Raw genomic sequence first — 19,774 nt, forward strand, 5'->3', positions numbered from 1 at the left:
GAGACCATGGTTTCTGCTTAATAATTGTAACACCTTACTTTAGTGTTCATTTCTGTACATAGATTGCTTTTACTCATGGAAGAAGATAGTTAAGTAGCTGGAAAAGTTTAGAGTTGCTTATTTACATAGCTTTGTGCCATTTTCTTCTATGGAAGAGTTTTGGTTTTGAAAAAGGTACCATACGTAACAGTTTTTACTTGACTCAGCTTTATTTGTTAGCTGTTTGACATGCCTTGGCAGGAGGTCCTATATGTCTTCAATTCCTTTGCCTTGCAAGGAAGAATGAACCAGACTGCAGTCCTTATTATTGCAAAAATATTTAATCTGATACTACTAAAGAATCGTCCATCTTAATGAAGAAAAACACATCTTACCTCCGGGCCTTCTGGTCCTAAGATGTTAAATAGCTCTGCAGGTAACATCAGTCTTCACTCCAGAAGTCAGTTCTTAAGTGTCCACACTTTTGGTTCTCAGTGACTACATAAGAGTTTCAAGTCTTTGGATTCCACTAGTACTAACCTCTGAGAACAATAAGGCATAAGATTTGTATGCATCATATAGTAAAAAGAAGTCACGGAATAAGAAATTTGTGGGATGCTGTGGAAAGTTGGTTCATAGGTGATGACTATGAGCTTTGCAGCTGCAGAGAGATTCCTCTCCTATGCATGTAATAATTCACTGGCAACTTTGGTTTCCAGTAAAATGTATCTACATATGCATATGCTCTGACATCAGTCATTTGAGACACAGTGAGTATGAGAATATCAGATTTATGCTAACTGGTTTTTATAAAGTAATCAAAGGATTGGAGGAAAAATCAGAACCAGGTTGTAATATTGGGAAGTGGAAATTTTCTGCAACTTGTGATAGAATGGTCCAAGACTTGACATTCTTTGTTAATAATATATTCTGCTATCATGGAAATCTGCATATTGGAAGCTGAATTCAAGTACTCAAAATCAGGCAACCTAAAAACTGGCTTTTTTTCCTTTATTTTCAAAATAATAAGCTTTGGAGTCACATGATGTTCAAATACTCTATGTAAAGCTGTTGCATACAAGCTAATACAGAGCAAAGTACCTTATTTCACATATACAGATCTTTAAACCACGATTAATGTTTTCAGAAAGAACAGTTTTCTGTTAGAATGTTATTTTTCTACTGTATTACTGCCACCCTTTTACTGCTTGGTGCATGTAATTCTGATTCTACTTGTTTCACTATAGATCCCAGCAGACATTTAGAGTTAGTTTTCATCTTTTTTCCCTTTTATGTATAAATTCAGATAATCTGGCACGTCTGTGAAGGCCTCTGGAAGATACAAGATATGATAAGACAGAGAAAAGATAGTGACTGGCTTTTATCCTTGAAAGCCATGATATGTATTCAGATATATCTGTATTAGTCTCCTTTTTAATATCTCGAGAGACATTCCACTCTCTCTGACGGCAGAGTCATTATTTAATAAAAAAGTCAAAAGTAAAAGAACAAATTCAGTCCAAATCCTGTACTATAGCTACTTCTGCTGTATGTCCTGGTAGAGTACACTGGCATGAAAAGATTTGATGAGGTAAGGTTGTACTCCTCCATGCTTGGCAGCAAAGCACAGAATTTGCAGAAGATGGGCTAAAATGCCAGGAACATGTGCCAAGTCATCATATCTCTTCAGCTCCTTCTGCTGGAAGGACTTCACTGAAGGTCCCAGAATATTTGAAAACCATCATCAGACAGTGATAGTGCTTCTATTTAAGCACTAGTCCTTACTTAAGGGCACTTGGCCAGACTGAAGCAGACGGCACAATTTCTCTCTTATTTTAGTAATTTGTGAAGTATTTCAGGGTGAACACTTATGCAAATAAATACAAATTATTGTAGAGTACTTTGTTTGTTTGGGATATGCTGAATGAAATCATCTACTTTGTTAGGATGTTTCCTAGAAAACTGACTTAGCATGACACTGATGCTGAAGGGTAACAGATGCTTAATCAGGACAATGCTAGCATAAGTTTCATTAAGGATAATCATTAACTAGTGCCATGTATTTCTACAGAATATAAAACTTAAGTAAAAGGGAAAGCATTTATGTGTTTACAACTTCCACTCAGTTTGAAATCCCCAGTGGGTGTGTTGGTTGATCGTGGTGCTGATCTTGCTTTCTCTCACCTTACAAGTGGTGGGGAACAATATATTTAAAAAAGATTACCACAGAGCAGTCATTCAAAATAGACTACAGGATTATCATCAATCCTTAAAAAGCATCATAAACTTACATATATCTTCATTGTCAATTTTAAGTAGGTTGTTTAAATGATGCACAGCTTTTTATTATTTTATCAGTTACAACCATATTCTGGACTACAGTTTGGGAACAAGTGGCAAGTAGAGTTACACAGTTATTTTCTCTACTTTGCTGATCATAATTTAGTTATGATCTTTTATACACAGCTTTTCCTCTGTAGATACCAGTACACTGAGATCACTGTCAAAGGACTACTGTATTCTTTTGTTTTTACAAAAAAACCACTATCTTCCGTTTACAAATGCAGAAATGAAAACATAGAGAAAAAAAAGATACCTTTTTATCCTCCTAAGGTTATCCAGTAGACCAGTTGGCAAAATCAGGAGTAGATCTCAGGTCTCTCATGGTCAGTGGTCTCCATTAAACTGCTTGTTTAACAATTTGAAAAGTAATTGCTTAATAGTTTAAAGTCTTAACCCTCAATTTTTATCATCATTTGGGCTTTACTTCCCTGAGGCCAATTTTAGAATAGTCTACTGCAAGTCTCTTCACATGTGAAAGGGGAAGTAAAGATTCTGACATTCACCTGAAGTAGAGATGGACAGTTGACATTTTTGTTCAGGATTTTATGATATGATAATATTGTCACATATAACAAGTAGATATGCCTTTATGTTGTAAAATCTTGTTTCTGATCATAATCTTCATGTTTTGAATAAAGATGAAGCAGCTTCACCTGTTTCATACAACATGGTTGTTAATAATACATTTCATATTCTTCTCTTTTTTCACTTGCTATTTTCAGTAATTTTCTGGAACAGCAGTTTCTTCTTGAAGTCTCTGACTCAGAAGGGAAAAGCCTAAATTAGGGAGATGTCAATTTAGCATGCAGAGAAAAAGACACAAAGAGAACAAATAGAAAGCTACATTCATGATATATCTGGGTGACAAGATACTGCTGCTAAGGACTGTGTCAATGTTGATTCCAGGTGAACTAGCTGGGTTGCCAGAAGCAGTGTAAGTGTCGTTTCACCCAGACTGGGGACTGGACTAGTGAATATGGTTGATAGCTAGACTTGGGTGACTCTATGGCTCTGCATTGTACTTCTGTTGATGAGACATAGAGCAATAGTTACACGTGAGCTTTTATGTAAGTGTGAAATGACTCAGTCTAAAAAGCATTTCCTGAGATTTAAAAAAGAAAGCCTGCTACAGAACTGTGTTACTGACCTTAGTCCTAAATTATTAATTTTATTATGTCTTGATAAGTACAAAAATCTAATACATTCATGTGTCATATAAACCAATAATGTGTAAAAAAATAAATTTAAGATACAACCTGCTGAATTTTTCTGTCGATTCATGTACTTTATTTCACAGGCTAAAAAACACAGGCAAGAACAGAACACTCACAATTGCATGTGTTTCAGTCTGATGATGTTAGTACTTTAATTAGAACTGTAGAAAGTCAGCACGAATTCTTTTGTTTTACAGAAAATCAGAAGAATTGAGGTTAATTAAAGGTTAATTAGAACTTAATTGGTAGGGGATTTTTTTCTTCTTTACTTCTGGTGATAACAGGAATGTTAGAGTCCTTGACTTTGATGGCAACAGATTGGGCAGGCCTGGTGTTGATTGCTACTGCCAACATGAAAGTGGCACTGCAGTTCTGCAGCTCCAGTTCTTAATCAATGAGGTAAGGACATATTTATTCAGATTCTTCTGTATAAATTTAGTTGAATAAGTCAATTTGTGCATTATAATTGCATGATATAACTTTTCATGTTGACAAATTGAGCCAACAAGTAAGTGCTGTATGTTCACCATGCAGCCTTTTAGAAGACTATTTATGGGCCTGTACACAGAGAAAAGTATTACCTTGATATACATCACTATAAAGTACTGAACAAAAGGCAATCAATATATGAATGTGTGCAAGTAGATGTAAAATCCATTAAATTACTAAATATGTTGCACAGTCCAGTTTCAAACAGAAATTAATAAATGAACTAAATCTTTCTGAGCAAATACGTTGATGGTTATTTGCTGAAAACTCAATAGTTTGGGATATGCTAATACTTGAAGCAAGGGAAAGCAATTGTGGGGGGTCATCAATCAAACTAACATGCTTTGACTTTGTAAATGGTTTGTCAAAACTGAGTTCAGAGGACATGAAGAAACGGTGACAGTTTATAGCTTTCTCTGTGCAAAAGATCTCTGTAAATGGTAGCAGGCAAGAAGACTTTCTGGAACATTATAAATCTCTTGAGTTTTTCTCTAGAACCCCACAACTTGGTCAAATTATAAGCTAGTCGTACTTCACTTTTAATTAATTTTCTTCCATGATATCAGAAAACACTTTTGACAGTATCAAGTCCTTTTTCTAAGCACACAGATCTTATAGCTTCTCAAGAAAAGAGTTTTACTTTTGCGAGGTTTTTAAACCTAATACATTCTTTTTTTTTTTCTACGTTTGTTTGGAGGAAGTATCAGAATCAGAGAAACTGAGGAGAAAGGATTGAAACTTTAGAAACAATCAGTTTTGTGGAATTCTTTAGAGGAAGGCAGGGATGAAAATAGGAAGGCCAAGGTTTGAATCAGCACTCTTTCTTTTCATCAGGTGACCTGCAAAACCCCTAATACATAGGATTAATTTTATTTCTGTGGTGGGAGTTCTCTCTGACACTGGTCCACACTCTTTGAGAGACAAGAATTAAAGCCTGGATTACACTGTATTAGAGAAGTCTCACCTACCTATATTTCATTTGCATATATCAAGGCTGAAACAAAGAGTTCCTAGCAGGAAGGAAATCCAAGATGCAGATAGAGAAGTTTATCAGTCAGTCATAGTTGGTATGTACTGATCTTTCAGTTTCATCCTCACCTTGAGGTGTAAATGTAGTAAACCACTGCAGCAGCAGTGGAGAGCTTCCTCTGCAGTCCATTTTCACATGGCATCACTGCTACATGGTGAGGAGAAAAATAGTAGGAAAGAGGTAGAATAAGCTTACTTAAAGCTGCTCAGGCAGATAGAGGTCTGGACCTTGAAATATGTCCATTTTTGGAGTACGAAAAGCAGAACCAGTCTCCAGAGTACTTCTGATCTGTGATACTCCGGCCTTTTTTCTATTTCTCTTAGCTCTTCCTATGTCCTCTGCCTCTGCTACCTGACCTTTCTTTCTTATCTGCATTTTCTTTCCACAGTTACAGTTTTGAATTTCATGTTCTCTTGATATGACTACTAAACTGTGCTTGGTTTATATGTGTGCACTAATCCCTTTATCCTTTAGTTATATCCTTCACACCCACCTTTCCACTAAGTGTTATCTGCTCTCTGTTTTGTTAATCTCTGTCCTTATGTGGAAATACATGAGAATTCACATGCATAACCTTGGTACAAAGCTTTTTACTTACATTTTAAATTGGTGGAGTTTTAATTTAAGTTTTTCTGATCTTGTAGTAATTTAAAGTATTTACATTTACCAGATCAATTCAGATTGACTATTGCTCATGGTAGAATTTTTTTTTTCTAGAAGGTAGTACCAATTTTTCATAAATTACATCATTTCCTAAGGGAGCTCATTAACAGTGAGGATCACTTAAGAATAAGACAGAATCTGCAGAAAAGTAATATGTTGCTCTGTATTTTGTGTCTGCCCTAGGGTGCTTTGGTCAGTGCAAGTGCAGATGATGCACTTCATCTGTGGAATCTCCGACAGAAACGACCAGCTATCCTACATTCTTTGAAATTTAACAGAGAAAGGTAAGACTATATGACACACAAAAAAAAAACTCCTTAAAAAAAACTCCACAACCAAACCTTCACTTTCTGGGTTTCTAATAATACATACTTATTAGCTTGCCTTTCTAATGGTGGATGTAGTTTTGCTTTGACATTTTTTATTCCATTGTTTGAGTCTTGTTTCTATAGAACAAAAACTTCACTTTCTGCAGTTTTCTGAGAACTAGCAAAATCTTAATCTGCTTTTGTCTAAATGTTTTTCATCTCACCTTCTATTTGCATGAACTGGTGTGCACAGCAGTTTGTTTGTTTTCCTTAAGATCAGATACATGAACTGTGATCCTTTCAACTGATCAGTTATTCAGTACTAGCCAGAGTACTTCAGCTGGCTGGATCAGGGAAATAATTATTTCCTCTGTCTTTTAAGGGTTTTATTTTTGTAAATTACTGGAAATTTAGCAGAAGCATGAATTTTGAAACTATGGTAAATGTCAAATGAATCAGAGACTGTTTTTCGAAGTTTTACTTTATCGGTACCTAATTGTAGAAATCCCTACTGAAAATAGATTAAATGAGTGTTTGTAATGTTCAATCTCAAACAGAAGCTCAGAACTTTAATCAGGATTTAGACACCCATGATATTATGGAGCTTCAATGGTACACTTTTATTAATATTAAGAAAAAGTTGTATGTTTCTATTAAGGAATCAGGTCAGTAGTCAGAAGATGAAATGCATTAATGCAGCAGTTGGGTTTTTTTATGAGCCCTTGAGCAATAGTTATTCTGTACTTCATCTCTGGGAATTTTAAATTCAAAAACATATATATAGTACGTGGTATAGTTTGGACTGGAAGTTTAAGCAATACTATAATTCTCTTAGTACATACGTTCAATGTTTATTAAGGTGCAGCAAATTCTTTTAGATATTTATGTATTTGCTTGTACAATGACGAAAGATATCAGTACTTTGTAAGACCTGTGAATAGGCTCATCCAAGATTTGGCTGCAGCAACTATGAAAATTATTATGGAAATAAATTTTTTTCTTTGTTGTTTATTATTCAGATACATATCATGTCTGTACTCAAATATCACCAAGTTGTAAGTTTTGTTCTGGGAAGTACTACAGAATAATTTATAAAATACATATCCTGTTTCCAAAGAGTTTATAGCCTATACCAAATGTATATCAAGTGTTTTGGGACTGCACGAGGGAAGATTAAAATGAAAAATCATATGTACATTTGTTAGCTGCTTCTGGACAGTAAGTCATCACTTTACATATCTTGAAATATTTGAATCTTGGTATTCTGATCAGGTAGGTATGTTATCCATAATTTGTTATTGATAAATCTAAATATTGTAGAATTATTCCAATACATCTTGGTCTAGCACTCCCAGACAGCAACCTTCCATACAACCTAAGGAAGAAATACTTACAAGAATGCAGTGTCTGTTCACCTGTTTGTGTGTCATTTGTCTCTAGAGAAGCTAGTGTGGTACCTTGGTAAGAATTTTATCAACATTTTTTATTAAAATAATAAACTCACACACATTTGGGATTTGCTGAGAGTAAAATACCTGTCATCATATTTACTTAAATTTTCTCTTTCTTCTGATAGCCTAAAATATTGGGCAAAATATTTGGAAGAAGGTTATTTCTTATACTGGAAACCTGCATAAAAACAAATTTTGTGTAATGAAATTTTTGGACTAAGATTTAAAAAGAATTTGAGGATGTAAATTTGAGGATGCAGAGTTCTACATCTGGGAAGGAACAATCCCATGCACTAGTACAGGCTAGGGGTCGAACAGGTCTGCAGAGAGAGACCTGGGAGTCCTGATTGATAATAAGCTAAATATGAGCCAGCAATGTGCCCTCGTGGCCAAGAAGGCCAATGGCAGCCTGGGATGCATCAAGAAGAGTTTGGCCAGCAGGTCAAAGGAGTTTTTTCTCCCCCTCTACTCTGCCTTGGTGAGGCCTCATCTGGAGTTCTGTGTCCAGTTCTGGGCTCCTCAGCTCAAGAGGGACAAGGAACTGCTGGAGAGAGTCCAGCGCAGGGCCACCAAGATGATCAGGGGACTGGAACATCTTTCATACCAGGAAAGGCTGCAGGAACTGGGGCTGTTTAGTCTGGAGAAGAGGAGATTGAGGGGTGATCTTATTAACATTTATAAATACCTAAATGGTGTGTGTCAGGAGGCTGGGACATCCCTTTTTTCTATAATAGCTAGCAACAGGGCAAAGGGTAATGGGATTAAGCTGGAACACAAAAAGTTCCACTTAAATATAAGAAAAAACTATTTCACTGTTGAGGTGAGGGAGCCCTGGCACAGGCTGCCCAGAGGGGTTGTGGAGTCTCCTTCCTTGGAGGTCTTCAAGACCTGCCTGGACATGTTCCTATGCGGCCTGATCTAGATGAACCTGCATCTGCAGGGGGGTTGAACTAGATGATCTCTGAAGGTCCCCTCCAAACCCTACCATTCTATGACTCTATGTAGTTATTTGTAGTAAATTCATAGACAACTATATTGCCTTTAATTAAAGTCTAGTAAGCTGTGAGGAAAAAAACCCCAAACTAATAGTTCATCTGTGCATGTTTTAAGTAACTGGTACAACAATGACTGCCATTTGAATAGCACATCAAAAACTATGAGTCAGGTTTCCTGATACATTGCTATATAATATTGCCAAAGAAGTAAATCCAGCTTAAAATTTTGAAAGTTTTCAGTAAGTATGAAGAAATAACTTTATAGGCAGTTATTTTCTTCTCAGAGCTGTCCAGGACAGCTGTAAGCTTTTGGGGTTTTGTATTCAAGTATTTAGCTACAGAATGAAATCTCTCAATTTCTACTATATTTTCTTTTAATATACATATTAGTTAACTTCAAATCATCTAACTTTCCATTTTCTAAGCTTGATTACACATTTAGTATGTAAAAATCAATATAAGCCTCTGGGCAAGTAGTAAAAAAATAAGGCTAAAACCCTCATTAACTTTCTCATTAATTTATCTCTATATATGCCTTATAGAGTTAAGTGAGAGTTTCCTTTTCTTTTAAAAATATCCTTTGTGTTAGAGTACAGAAGTTAAGAATTATGTGATGCTCAGAGAAACAGCAAATAATAGTTGCCTTAGCTATAAGAAATCTATGGCAAAATGGATGTAAGGGGAATTTGGGAGGCTGATAAAGCAACAAGATCAAAATTGTTTTTCTTCAGTAAATGAAGAGGTCTGTCTTCCAAAACCTGATGTCGTCTTCACTGTTGGAAGAGTTAAAAAAAAATATTTTCTTCCTCTTCTCTCATCTTGCAGGGGAAGTTAGGAGGAGGCAAGATCTGTACTGAAGAGAGAGAGATTTCTTTTGACTTGTTTTCAGTTTGTGACCTGACAAATGAGATGTTTTGATGTTTCTTTAAATGGGGAGAAATGCTTGCTGACAAGAGAATAGGTTTTAAGATAGTGATGTGTGTTTTTAGAAAACAGTAAGGTACTGAAGAAGGCCATACAGGGGAATGTTTAGACAATTCAAGGTTAGTTCTTAAAAGGACACCATTTATAATTTAATTTTAGATGTAAACATCTTTTATCGAGACAAAGACATACTTATTCAGATGCATTCTACCTATGAAAATGGAGCATGTGGGTGCTTCAATTTTCTTATGTGCATGTCTTTTTTGAGGATTTATAAAAACTGAAACTTTATTCATAAATTATGTTTATCTCCTTCATATACTGTTTGTTTCAGGTTTTTTCTGAATGATTAGCAGATTTTCTTCACTAAATGATAATGCGCTTTTACTTAAAATTATAATATTTTATCTGCTTGTGATGAGGAAAAGAATTGTGTTCATCCAAATTCTTGATTAATTTTATTTCAATTACTTAGTTTTCATTTTGAATCATGTTATTCTGATTATTTTTTAATAGTTGATGCATGAACCACACACCTGTTAGATTCTGTTAGATGAATGAATCGTACTTAAGTCTTTGGCTATTGCTCAGTACACCAATCTTCATATTGTTGAACTGCTGAATTTGCAATTTGCTTCTGTTTCTTGACATTTAAGATTGTATAATGATAGACTAAAATCTGTTCTTAGCACAATTTGTGTATATTGTTTATGCAACCACTTGAGTCAGAATTCCCCAAGTGTATACATATATATATTACCCCTTTCCCTTTCACAAAAGACAAAAACATGTTTGTTCTTTTCTTGTTTGTAACAACGTAGATGTAAAGAACAAAGAACATGGCACACTGATTATCTTTCATTTACCATGTAGCATTCAGTACTGAAACACGGAATGGTTTATGAATAATGGTTCACTAACAAAATGGACTTTCGTGGCAATCAAGTCATAGTTTTCAACCCCTCCAGATTTGTTTTTTTCTTTTTCTGACCTATTGTTAAACTAATGCTGATGCAACATTAGCTTTATTAATTTTATCTCTCATTTTCATTCTTTTTGAAAAAATAATATGTATTTTAACTTGTCTCTGATAATTCACTGCACCTTTAGTAAGTGTTTCTTTGGAGCAAATGTAGAAAGAACACTAAAGAATGAGACATAATGGCAAACTGTTATTTGTATTCTACAGTATAATGCTCTGGATTTAGTAAATTGTGTGGCATTCCTTGTATCAAGATACAACACTAACATCTTAAATTTCTTTTGCTATACTTGAAATGTAATACAATGAATCAAGAATATTCGAGAAAATATAAATGTAAGCAATACATTTCAGTTCTTGACACCACACCAAGTACTGTAATGATAGCAGAGTTACTCAAAGACATGCTTGACAGTACCATTTGATCGGTAATGTATGATTTGCTGTTCCATTTATAAATAGGAAAAACTCTGGAAACACTCCACAAGATTCTCTTCAGTATTTTTGAACTATAAATTAGGATGATGTTCCTTATGTTTGTCCCCAATTTTCCTTTCTTGATGTCATATGAGCTGCCAGGCTCAACTTCAGCAGACATTTTAGTTAAAATAAATAACAGCTACTGGAACTACACACTGTTTCTATCTGATGCAAAGAACAATAGCATTAAGCTAAACCACTGAAAAGTCATTATTATAGGCCTTAATTATTTTTAGTCTAGTCAGAGCAGACTTCAGCAAGTATAGCTTTAAACAAACAACAGTTTACATAATTTTCCCATTTAAGGTTAGAGCAACTGGGACAGGAAAAACTAGCAAGGATTATACTATGAAATTTGAATCCTTTAGGCCTGCTTGCACCAGTTTCACTTACAAATACATTTCACCTCCTGTTATTCTGAAGCTGAGATGGTTCAATTCTGTTGACTGACATCAGCATTAGCCCTTCCATCTTTTAGCCAGTGCTGACTGGTGTTAAACCAAACTAACTGTGCTACAATGGTTTATCCACTGACCTATCCTCAGGATACATGAATGCAGTGTACAAATCCTGTTGGGTCTTTAAATTCATCTGCATGCATTGTCCACCAATGTCATGAAAATATTGTCCCTTCCTCAGGGGAATCTCCAGGTGACAAAATTTGTATAACTGTCTTTGGGGCTCTGATTTGTAACTCGTAAAGATAGGCTAGCACAGAGGAAGAGGAGCCTTTAAGTAGGTGACTTTTAGAGCGACTCTCTGCTGTAACTAACTGTTAATTAGAAACTTGACTCCTGCATCTCAGGTTTTGCAGTACTTGAACAAGATGCCTGAGAGCATTACTGCAATGCTTGGAAGGAAGAAGAGAAAACAGGTATTTTTTGATCTAGTGAGGTGGGGGGCAGGGATGAGGGAGGGGGGGTTGTATTGGCTTCTGTCCTTTCCTGAGAGGAGATTTGTCTTTTTCTACCTATCTTACTGTATCTTTGCAGGAGTTTATGTCCTGTGTTGTTAAGAGCTTACCTCATCAAAATGACAGCAGGAGGCTGTTCAATGAGCACTGGTGACTGGCTGTGCTGTCTCCACAGTATCTGTATCTGTTTACTTGTGTGTGAGGGACTTGCGAGTTACTAAACTTAGATTATCTGTCTCATTGTCTGTTCAAGGAACTGAACTGCTGTGATAGCATGCCTGCTCATAAATGAGCTTCCTGGTTAATATTGTATAACTGCGAGGTCTGTTATTGTTTAGGTACTTTCAAATTAGTGAGAAGTCCATCAGCAAGCTTGAAAGTAGTAAGTAGGTCAGTGCAGTTGCACAGCCATGCTATACCACTGAGTAGGTTCTGATTACATGGTGTGGTGGAGCATTTAGCTCTGCCAAAAAACCACAGAATTCAAACATAAAGCAATGTTTCACTATACAATCCTGTTGCAGTTTGTAGAAACGATTTAAACTTTCTCAGGTTCATGATGGAAAACACATCAAAAGAAATCATACTGTTGATTGGCATTCACTTCCACATCTTAAAAAAGTTTTTACAAAAGTTCCTTGAGCATTTTTTTTCTTGTGAAGCATGAAGATAGCACAGACCTCAAACATCTAAGACAAATATTATACGTGTGTGGCATGGTCTTGTATTTGCATTTCTCACTTTTGGAAGAATGATGCTCAGGGATTTCAATAACCAATGAATGTCATTTGCACACAATTACGGAGCTTGGAAAGCTTCCTGAGGCACATAAAGAACACCTCTGGCCTATAGGGAAGTGCCTTAGTACTGCAAGGCAGAAAAAAGAAACTACCAAATTTCACTTCAGAAAGACAAAAGACTGGATAGATTTTCTCCAGTAAGACTGGCTCAAATACTGTTCATGTAGTTACCACACATCTCTGCCTTCTCTGTTACAGAAAAACAAAACAAAACACAATACATTCTTTTTTTCAGGTCTTTCATCATGTTATGGAAAATTTCAAAGTACATTTAACTTGTAGGATCAATAAGAGCTCTAAGCTCACCCTTGAAAGGTGACATGCAACCAAGTTGAAATGATGAATGTCTAGGTCATGAAAAGAAGTTTAGCACATACATTTTGGTTTTTTTTCTTCAACATACATTAGCTAAGTAATCATCAAAGAGCAAAAATACAAACCATAATTTGTTTGATGATTCCAAGAATTAGCAGTTTTGATAGACTTATGAGATTATGACATTCCACTAAAGTAGAATAAAAATTTACATAATCCTTAAGATTTTCTTTTTAATACATCTTATATATGTGGGCCTTCTAATGGAGTGGAGCTGAATGGACCTCCTCAGTCTAGTTCCCTGCAGTTGCAGATCAGACAACCCATACACTTCCTTTTATATCATGAACAAGCTGACTATGTTTTGCACCAAGAGATGCTGGTCCCTTATGATCCCAGTGCAAAAGGCATTCAGATCTGAAAGTCATCATTCAAAATGCTGGTTTTTAGAGCTAGCACTTTAAAGAATGAGAAAAGAGTACAGATAATCTTGCATCCCAATAAATGCTGGGAACCCCGAGGTTTGCGTCATCAAACAGGCCTCCAATCAGCAGGCTGTGCAGACTCCATCCATAGATAGCATTAGCCCATTTTGGTCATTCAAGTTATTTTAGGAATTTCTTATAAGAAAAGAACTGTATTCATGTTTTCTACTCTTAAACAGACAGGACGTTGTCACTAAAACTCTCTCCTGCACTGTTAGATAAAGGCAGGGCCGTGCAGATGGTGCAGTCACCAAGTGCAAGCTGCCTGCAGGCTCCCCTGTTACAAAGAGATGTCTGCCTTTGTATGTACAGCACAGCTTGAAGGTCATGCTGTGCACGCTGCCCAGCGTAGCACAGACTCACACCTGCTCAGGTGAACTGCTGTATGGGTCACTAACTCCTACACATGCAACTATCTCCCAGTCAAGATCATGACACTATTCTATAGATATTCAAGCTTAAGTCCACTACTCCTCCTATTAGGGACAAAACCTACTGAGACACAGTCCTGTGCAACCTGATCTAGCTTTAGCTTTAGCAGGGGGGTTGGACTAGATGATCCCTAAAGGTCCCTTCCAACCCTACCATTCTATGATTCTAACTTCATCCTTCTGGCGGCATGAAACCTTCCAGCTTCAAGACCAGCTTTATCTTTATGGCTCTTTTATTCCCCTTTATTCTGATATTCTGATAGTCACATTGTCATGCATCTTAAATATTTTATTTCTCCTTTGCAGTTAAACATCTTATTCATATTTACAACCTGCCTTTTTTTTTAATTTATCTTGCTACAAAAATCAAGATTCCTTGGTTTTGCTTTATAAATTTTCCTCTCCAGTCCTTTTTCTTTGGTTTTCCTCATATCAGTTCTCTCTGAGATGATAATTAGGCAAGGAAACATATTCTAGATGGGGTCCCATCTGTGCTGCAGACATTGCCATTACCATTTTCGTTTGCAATCTCTGCAGGTATATGTTTACTGATACTTACCATAATAAAATCTTCCTTTTACGTGGCTTCATCTTATCACAGCTTGTAGGCTTGCTGTGGTTGACTAATACACCCATTACACTTCTTTGCTAGTGTATATCTAGCTGGCAGGGAATATGTGGCTCTTCAGTGCAAGCTTTTAAGAGTGGATGCAAAGCAAGACAAGAAAAATCTTTTCCATCAGATCTGTAACATGAGTTCCAACCCTAAAGTTCTTATTCTTTTTGCCCTTTGCATTTGAAACTTCATTCCATGTCTTTTATTCTACTTATGCAGACTGTCCTTTCTCTGTAATATTGTATCCCTAAGAGTATCAATACCAAGATCACTTACAGAATTACAAGATCAGCTGTAAAACCAATACTTGAGAATCCCTCAAATATCCAATGAAATGTCCCTTTTCAGTAAAATCAAGTGGGAAATAGACATTAGAAATAGTTTTATAGTGATGGGGTTTTAAATGCTTATAAATGTTTTTTGGCATTTGCTGGATTTCCTACAATTAGAATATTCTGGAATAGCCTACCTTTGGTAATCCTACCTTCCATATTTTTCTATTACTTTCCAAAAGTTGTCCTTTTCAAACTCCGAACATTGGTTAGTGTGTATTTTTAAGCACATTTGAGCAAGATTAATGACATTACAGTCACAACATCAGTTCTACTAGTTTTAATTTTTTTTGTTGTTACTTTCTTGGATGGGATTTGTAATGTGATCTGAGTTGCTGCCACTGCAGAGAAAGTGTTGCATGAATTTAAGCTGCCTAGTTTAAAACCAGTTTGGTTTCTCAGTGCTGAAGTAGATGTTACTCTAGAGTAACATCACCTTTCACTAGAGAAATCCATTGACTTTTATTTCCAGAAATATCTAGAACCTACAGTTATTAGCAACACTTCTTTTCTAATCTGTATGTGATGCAATAAGTTCTCTTCAAATTACAAGAGTCCTGGTCATATTTTAAATTTTAGAATTTCTGTTTATATCCAAATCAAAACTTGAATTTAAGAATATCTGTTCTTTATTAAATGATTTTTACAGTCTTTCCACAGAGGAATTTTTAGTCCACTAGGATTCTGCCAATCTTTTCCGTTTCATTTCAATTAAAAATGTCCATAAGTGCATTATACCACAGTATCTGCTTTTATACGTGTTTGCTCTGAAGGCAAATAGAGCTAAAGTATTCAAGATCTATTTTTACAGAGCTCTGTATCTAAAGGTACTATTTCCATAGTGAGACTCTTAAATATGCAATAATAACATTAGCACAGTATACAGTAATCTGGTTTTTTTTAATAACTACTCAGAAAAGTCTCCAAACAGCAAATATAGTTACCATGTTACATTGGTTACGTGTGTATCTTCATTTTAAAAGCATGTATCCAGGACTTTTGACAAAGTATGATGTCTAACTTGGCAAATGTTTTTCTATTTCATGGTTATCAATAAATTGCAAATCAATTCCAGTTTTCCTCACATTGGTGCATTAAAAGCAAGTTAACAGAAAACAGTTGATATGGTGTATATGAATTACTCTTAGAAGTAACAGCTCTATTTAAGAGTAGATTTTTTGTTCTTGTACCAAAACTGTACCAGACAGCCTCTACTTTCCCCAATCCACTCCTGAGCTGTTTGTTTAACTTAATACTTTATTTAAAGCTTTTTACATAAAATATTTTGGCATAAAAGAGTTTGGGGATTTGATCTGAGATCAAGTGAAGGTTCCTAAAGAAGGGTTTCCTAAACTCTGAAACACCAAAATCACTGTTTCTAGCTGTTACCAGGCCAAATGTTGTGGTTATGAATACAGCAGTTAAAAGTGAAAAGTACCTGTAACAGCAAATGAAGTAACTTTGCAGATTTGCTATATGTATATGCATGTGTGAATGGACATATATATATTTGTACATGTGCACACACAAACATACATATATGTGAAACTGTCATGACCCATAGAACTACTGGAGAAAAATGTATAACTAGCACCGTTACCTGGGTCTCAACAATGGCACAAGGATTAGAAGGCCCTCTGGCCTGTCAAACCCTTTTTTTTCTAATCTATTCGTTCCTCTGTGTCACTCTGGCTGTGCTTCCTTATATTATTTCTACGAGAAAACATATCCCTTCAAAATTCCATTTTGCAAAGCATCTTTGTGAAATTTTGAGTTCATTTCAACACAGAGAAAAAACATGTTCTGAATTATTTAATTTTTATGTTACCTGGCCACATCTGACTGTACCAATTTATGCATTGGTTTCTCTCATAAAAAAATGTCTTCAGCTCTTAGCATATAGCAGTATTATGTTTACTGCCGCAAAACTTCAGATCATACTCCAAGCAATGTTCTTGTTGTTTTTAATGCTTTGTAGAAGACAAAGCATGCTTGTCAGTAGGTTTCTGCATTTTTGAAAAAGAAAACCAAACCAGAACATGTTATATTGTTTTCAAATAGCAGCTGTGTTGCCAAATTGGTCTAAGTGGAGGTTTGGATAGCAAAATTTGAAATGTATGCACACAGCCATACACTGAACATCCATGTTTCATGGCCCCAGTCATAACAAATGAGAAGTCCAATACTGTATTACAACAATGCATCATCTTACTTCATAACATACAGAGTCATATTAGACACGAGCAAAAAAAACCCCATGTCTTTTAAAATGTTAACAAGTTCAGACAGCATAAACTATGTTATCAGCTGGAATTTCCAGCTTGCTACAGTTACTGTTATTTTAATTTTTAAAGTTTTCAAATTTGAGTTTTGAGACATCTTTCATGATCCTGCCCAGATCTACCCTTTGACTTTTGTTACATTAGATTTCCAGTCATATGTTAAAGAAATGAGGAACATGCACCCATTCTGTTGCAGTAAGTAATTTGGTTCTTGGAAACCACATCACCCCTTTTCTGCCCAGGCACATGTCAGCTTCGAGCAGAACCCAAAGCAATGATTTAGGATATTCTTCCTTCTGTCACAATCAACTCTGGGCATTATTCCAGTAAATCAGAAATAGAGCTAGTAATGTCAGTGTTGAGATTATCTCATTAAACAGTACATGAGCATGATGAGAAGAGAGGCTACAGATTGCAGAAAAACAAGGACTGTTAATCACAGAGTCCCTGGCTACTGAAGCATAACAAACGAGAACAGCTGGTCTTCAATAATTCTACATTATTTTAATTGATGGAAGCTGTTAAGAAAAAAAAAAGTGTGTATACATAGAAGAAATATACATATATAAAATGTTTTTTTAACCTTGAAGTCAATTTCCATATTTCAATGTTATCCTGGTAGCGGTCATTCAAAATAACTCTATCAATATTGATATAAAATAGGTTTTAAACTCATTATAATAAGAATGTATACTATAAACACAGATTTGTGTATGTTGTAGCATGCAGAGGATGAAATACTCATGTATCTTTAGTTTATTTTTCTAACAGCTATGTAAAGTCAAGCTGTTCAGCAAAAGACAACTTTCATCTTTGAGCTGAGTTTCAATTTACTTTTTTGAAACTATGAGATTGGGAAGCAAAAGCTTTGTTTTCAATTTATAGCTTCAGTATTGGGTGAAAGGATGAGAGAAACTCTACCCAAAGGTGCTTGGCTTTTTAATGCAGTTTCTACAAAATCAATGAGTGAATTAAATCAAAACTTTTCTTGTTGAGAACACCATATCTCTCTTCTATCCCTTCTATTTTGGCTTTCTTTTATTGCTAAGATACTCAGTGGCTATTAGTTTGTATTGCCTATCACTGTCACTATCCTTGGAATTACAACTCATTTTTACTTAACCTTCAAATAAATCAATGTAGAACAAGTGAAGTATTACAAATAAGAAATGGTGATTTCACAAACCAGTGGACAAGAGAAAAATCATGTCTGTTGTGTTTCCCCTAAAGATGAAAGCAGCAGTCTGTTTCCAGCCCTGTATCATTAATTTGATCACTCCAGTGACTCTGTGGAACTTTCATTCTCATTTTTGTTGTCTAATGACCTTGAGTTAGTATGAGAAACAAATTGGAAAACTGTGAAAAGTATGCTGGTTACTTCCAGCAACTTTTTTCTGTTTACGGAATCAAGTTTCCATGTTACGTCTTTGTCTTTTTTATCTTGGCTCCAAGCCTACACATTAAACCTGTTCAATCTATTGCATTACTGTTGTATAAATTCTAAAGATCTAGCCATGGAGAGTATGCCACTCTCTTTGGCAGTGATCTTGTCCCCATATGCAAGATATCCTGATGAATTTGCAGTCAAAAACATGAAAGGGACTTGAAAAAAGAATGTGTCTTTGCTGTGCATTTGTCCAGGAGGAAGGAAATTAATTTTCTGTCCTCTTGAAGATTAAACAGATTATTAATAGCACAGGCTACAGAAGTTTCCATCCCCTTGCACACTGGCATCTCAAGAGTAATTTTTCACTTGTTCTGGAGCTTCAGTAATGTCAGTTCACATGATGCAGTGCTGCTGCTAAGGCAGGTAGCTAGGTTACCAAGGGTGTGAATTTAAATACCTGTATCTTGTGTTATAGGAAGCTATCATGCAGCTATCTTTTCTTATGTGTTGTGGCATGATGTGCAGGCCAGGATGATCCTTTTTGGGGAATTGTAAGAAAGTTAGTTATATGAAATAAAACTGTTAAAAGCCAAAGTACTTGTTGCATGAAGTGTACTTTGACTGTCCTTGTAAAGTGCTCATGCTAACCTTGTAAGGGTGGCAAAGCACTAGCACAGGCTGCCCAGGGAAGTAGCTGAGTCGCCATCCCTGCAGTTATTCAAAAGAAATGTAGCTGTGGTGCTTAGAGGCACAGTTTAGTGGTGGACAGGGCAGTGATGAGTTAACAATTGGACTTGATGTCTTAAAGGTCTTTTCTCCAAATCTATGATTTGTAGAAGCCTTTAAATATATCATTTCCATCTTTATTGAAGACAGATCTTCAGATTTTCTGGTCTAATAAAATATAATGCTTCTGATATATTTTTATTATGTTTTTTTCTGATTTGTTGTAGGTTCTAAGTTAACCACTTGTGAATACTTTATGTTAACACCAATTATAAATGTTTCTATGTTTTATGTAGTTAACATAAGCTTTTTTTATCTTAAAACAGTATTTGTGGAGTGCTGTAAACTATTAATTACAATCACAATTGCAAATTCACTTGAAATAATGAACTCACAAATCAAGAATGGACCTAACTTTTAAGGTCCTAGAAAAAAATCTTACATGGGAACTTCTAGCTTTTGAAGAAACAGAAGAACAGCCTATTTTTGCTCTCAATTGTTTTAACAGGCAAGAAGGAAAATGAGGATATAGATAGTGCTTTGCTTTGCACTTTATATTTTAGTTTTTAACAGTTCAAAGCATTAATAATCAGTATCAATTTTAAAAATCAATATGCTTCAGAATGTGC

At 35.5% G+C, this 19,774-nt stretch overlaps 1 protein-coding gene across 2 annotated transcripts in view; it reads left to right on the top strand.

Annotated features, from left to right (window-relative positions):
• Nucleotides 1–19,774, top strand: part of STXBP5L (syntaxin binding protein 5L) — a 199,500-nt gene that overhangs the window by 65,245 nt on the left and 114,481 nt on the right. For both annotated transcript variants that reach the window (XM_061988737.1, XM_061988738.1), the window contains exons 3-4: nt 3,854–3,935; nt 5,902–6,002. In XM_061988737.1, coding sequence (XP_061844721.1) covers nt 3,854–3,935; nt 5,902–6,002 — 183 coding nt within the window. The remainder of the gene's footprint in view (nt 1–3,853; nt 3,936–5,901; nt 6,003–19,774) is intronic.

This window comes from Colius striatus, chromosome 1, assembly GCF_028858725.1.
Source record: "Colius striatus isolate bColStr4 chromosome 1, bColStr4.1.hap1, whole genome shotgun sequence".
NCBI lineage: Eukaryota > Metazoa > Chordata > Aves > Coliiformes > Coliidae > Colius > Colius striatus.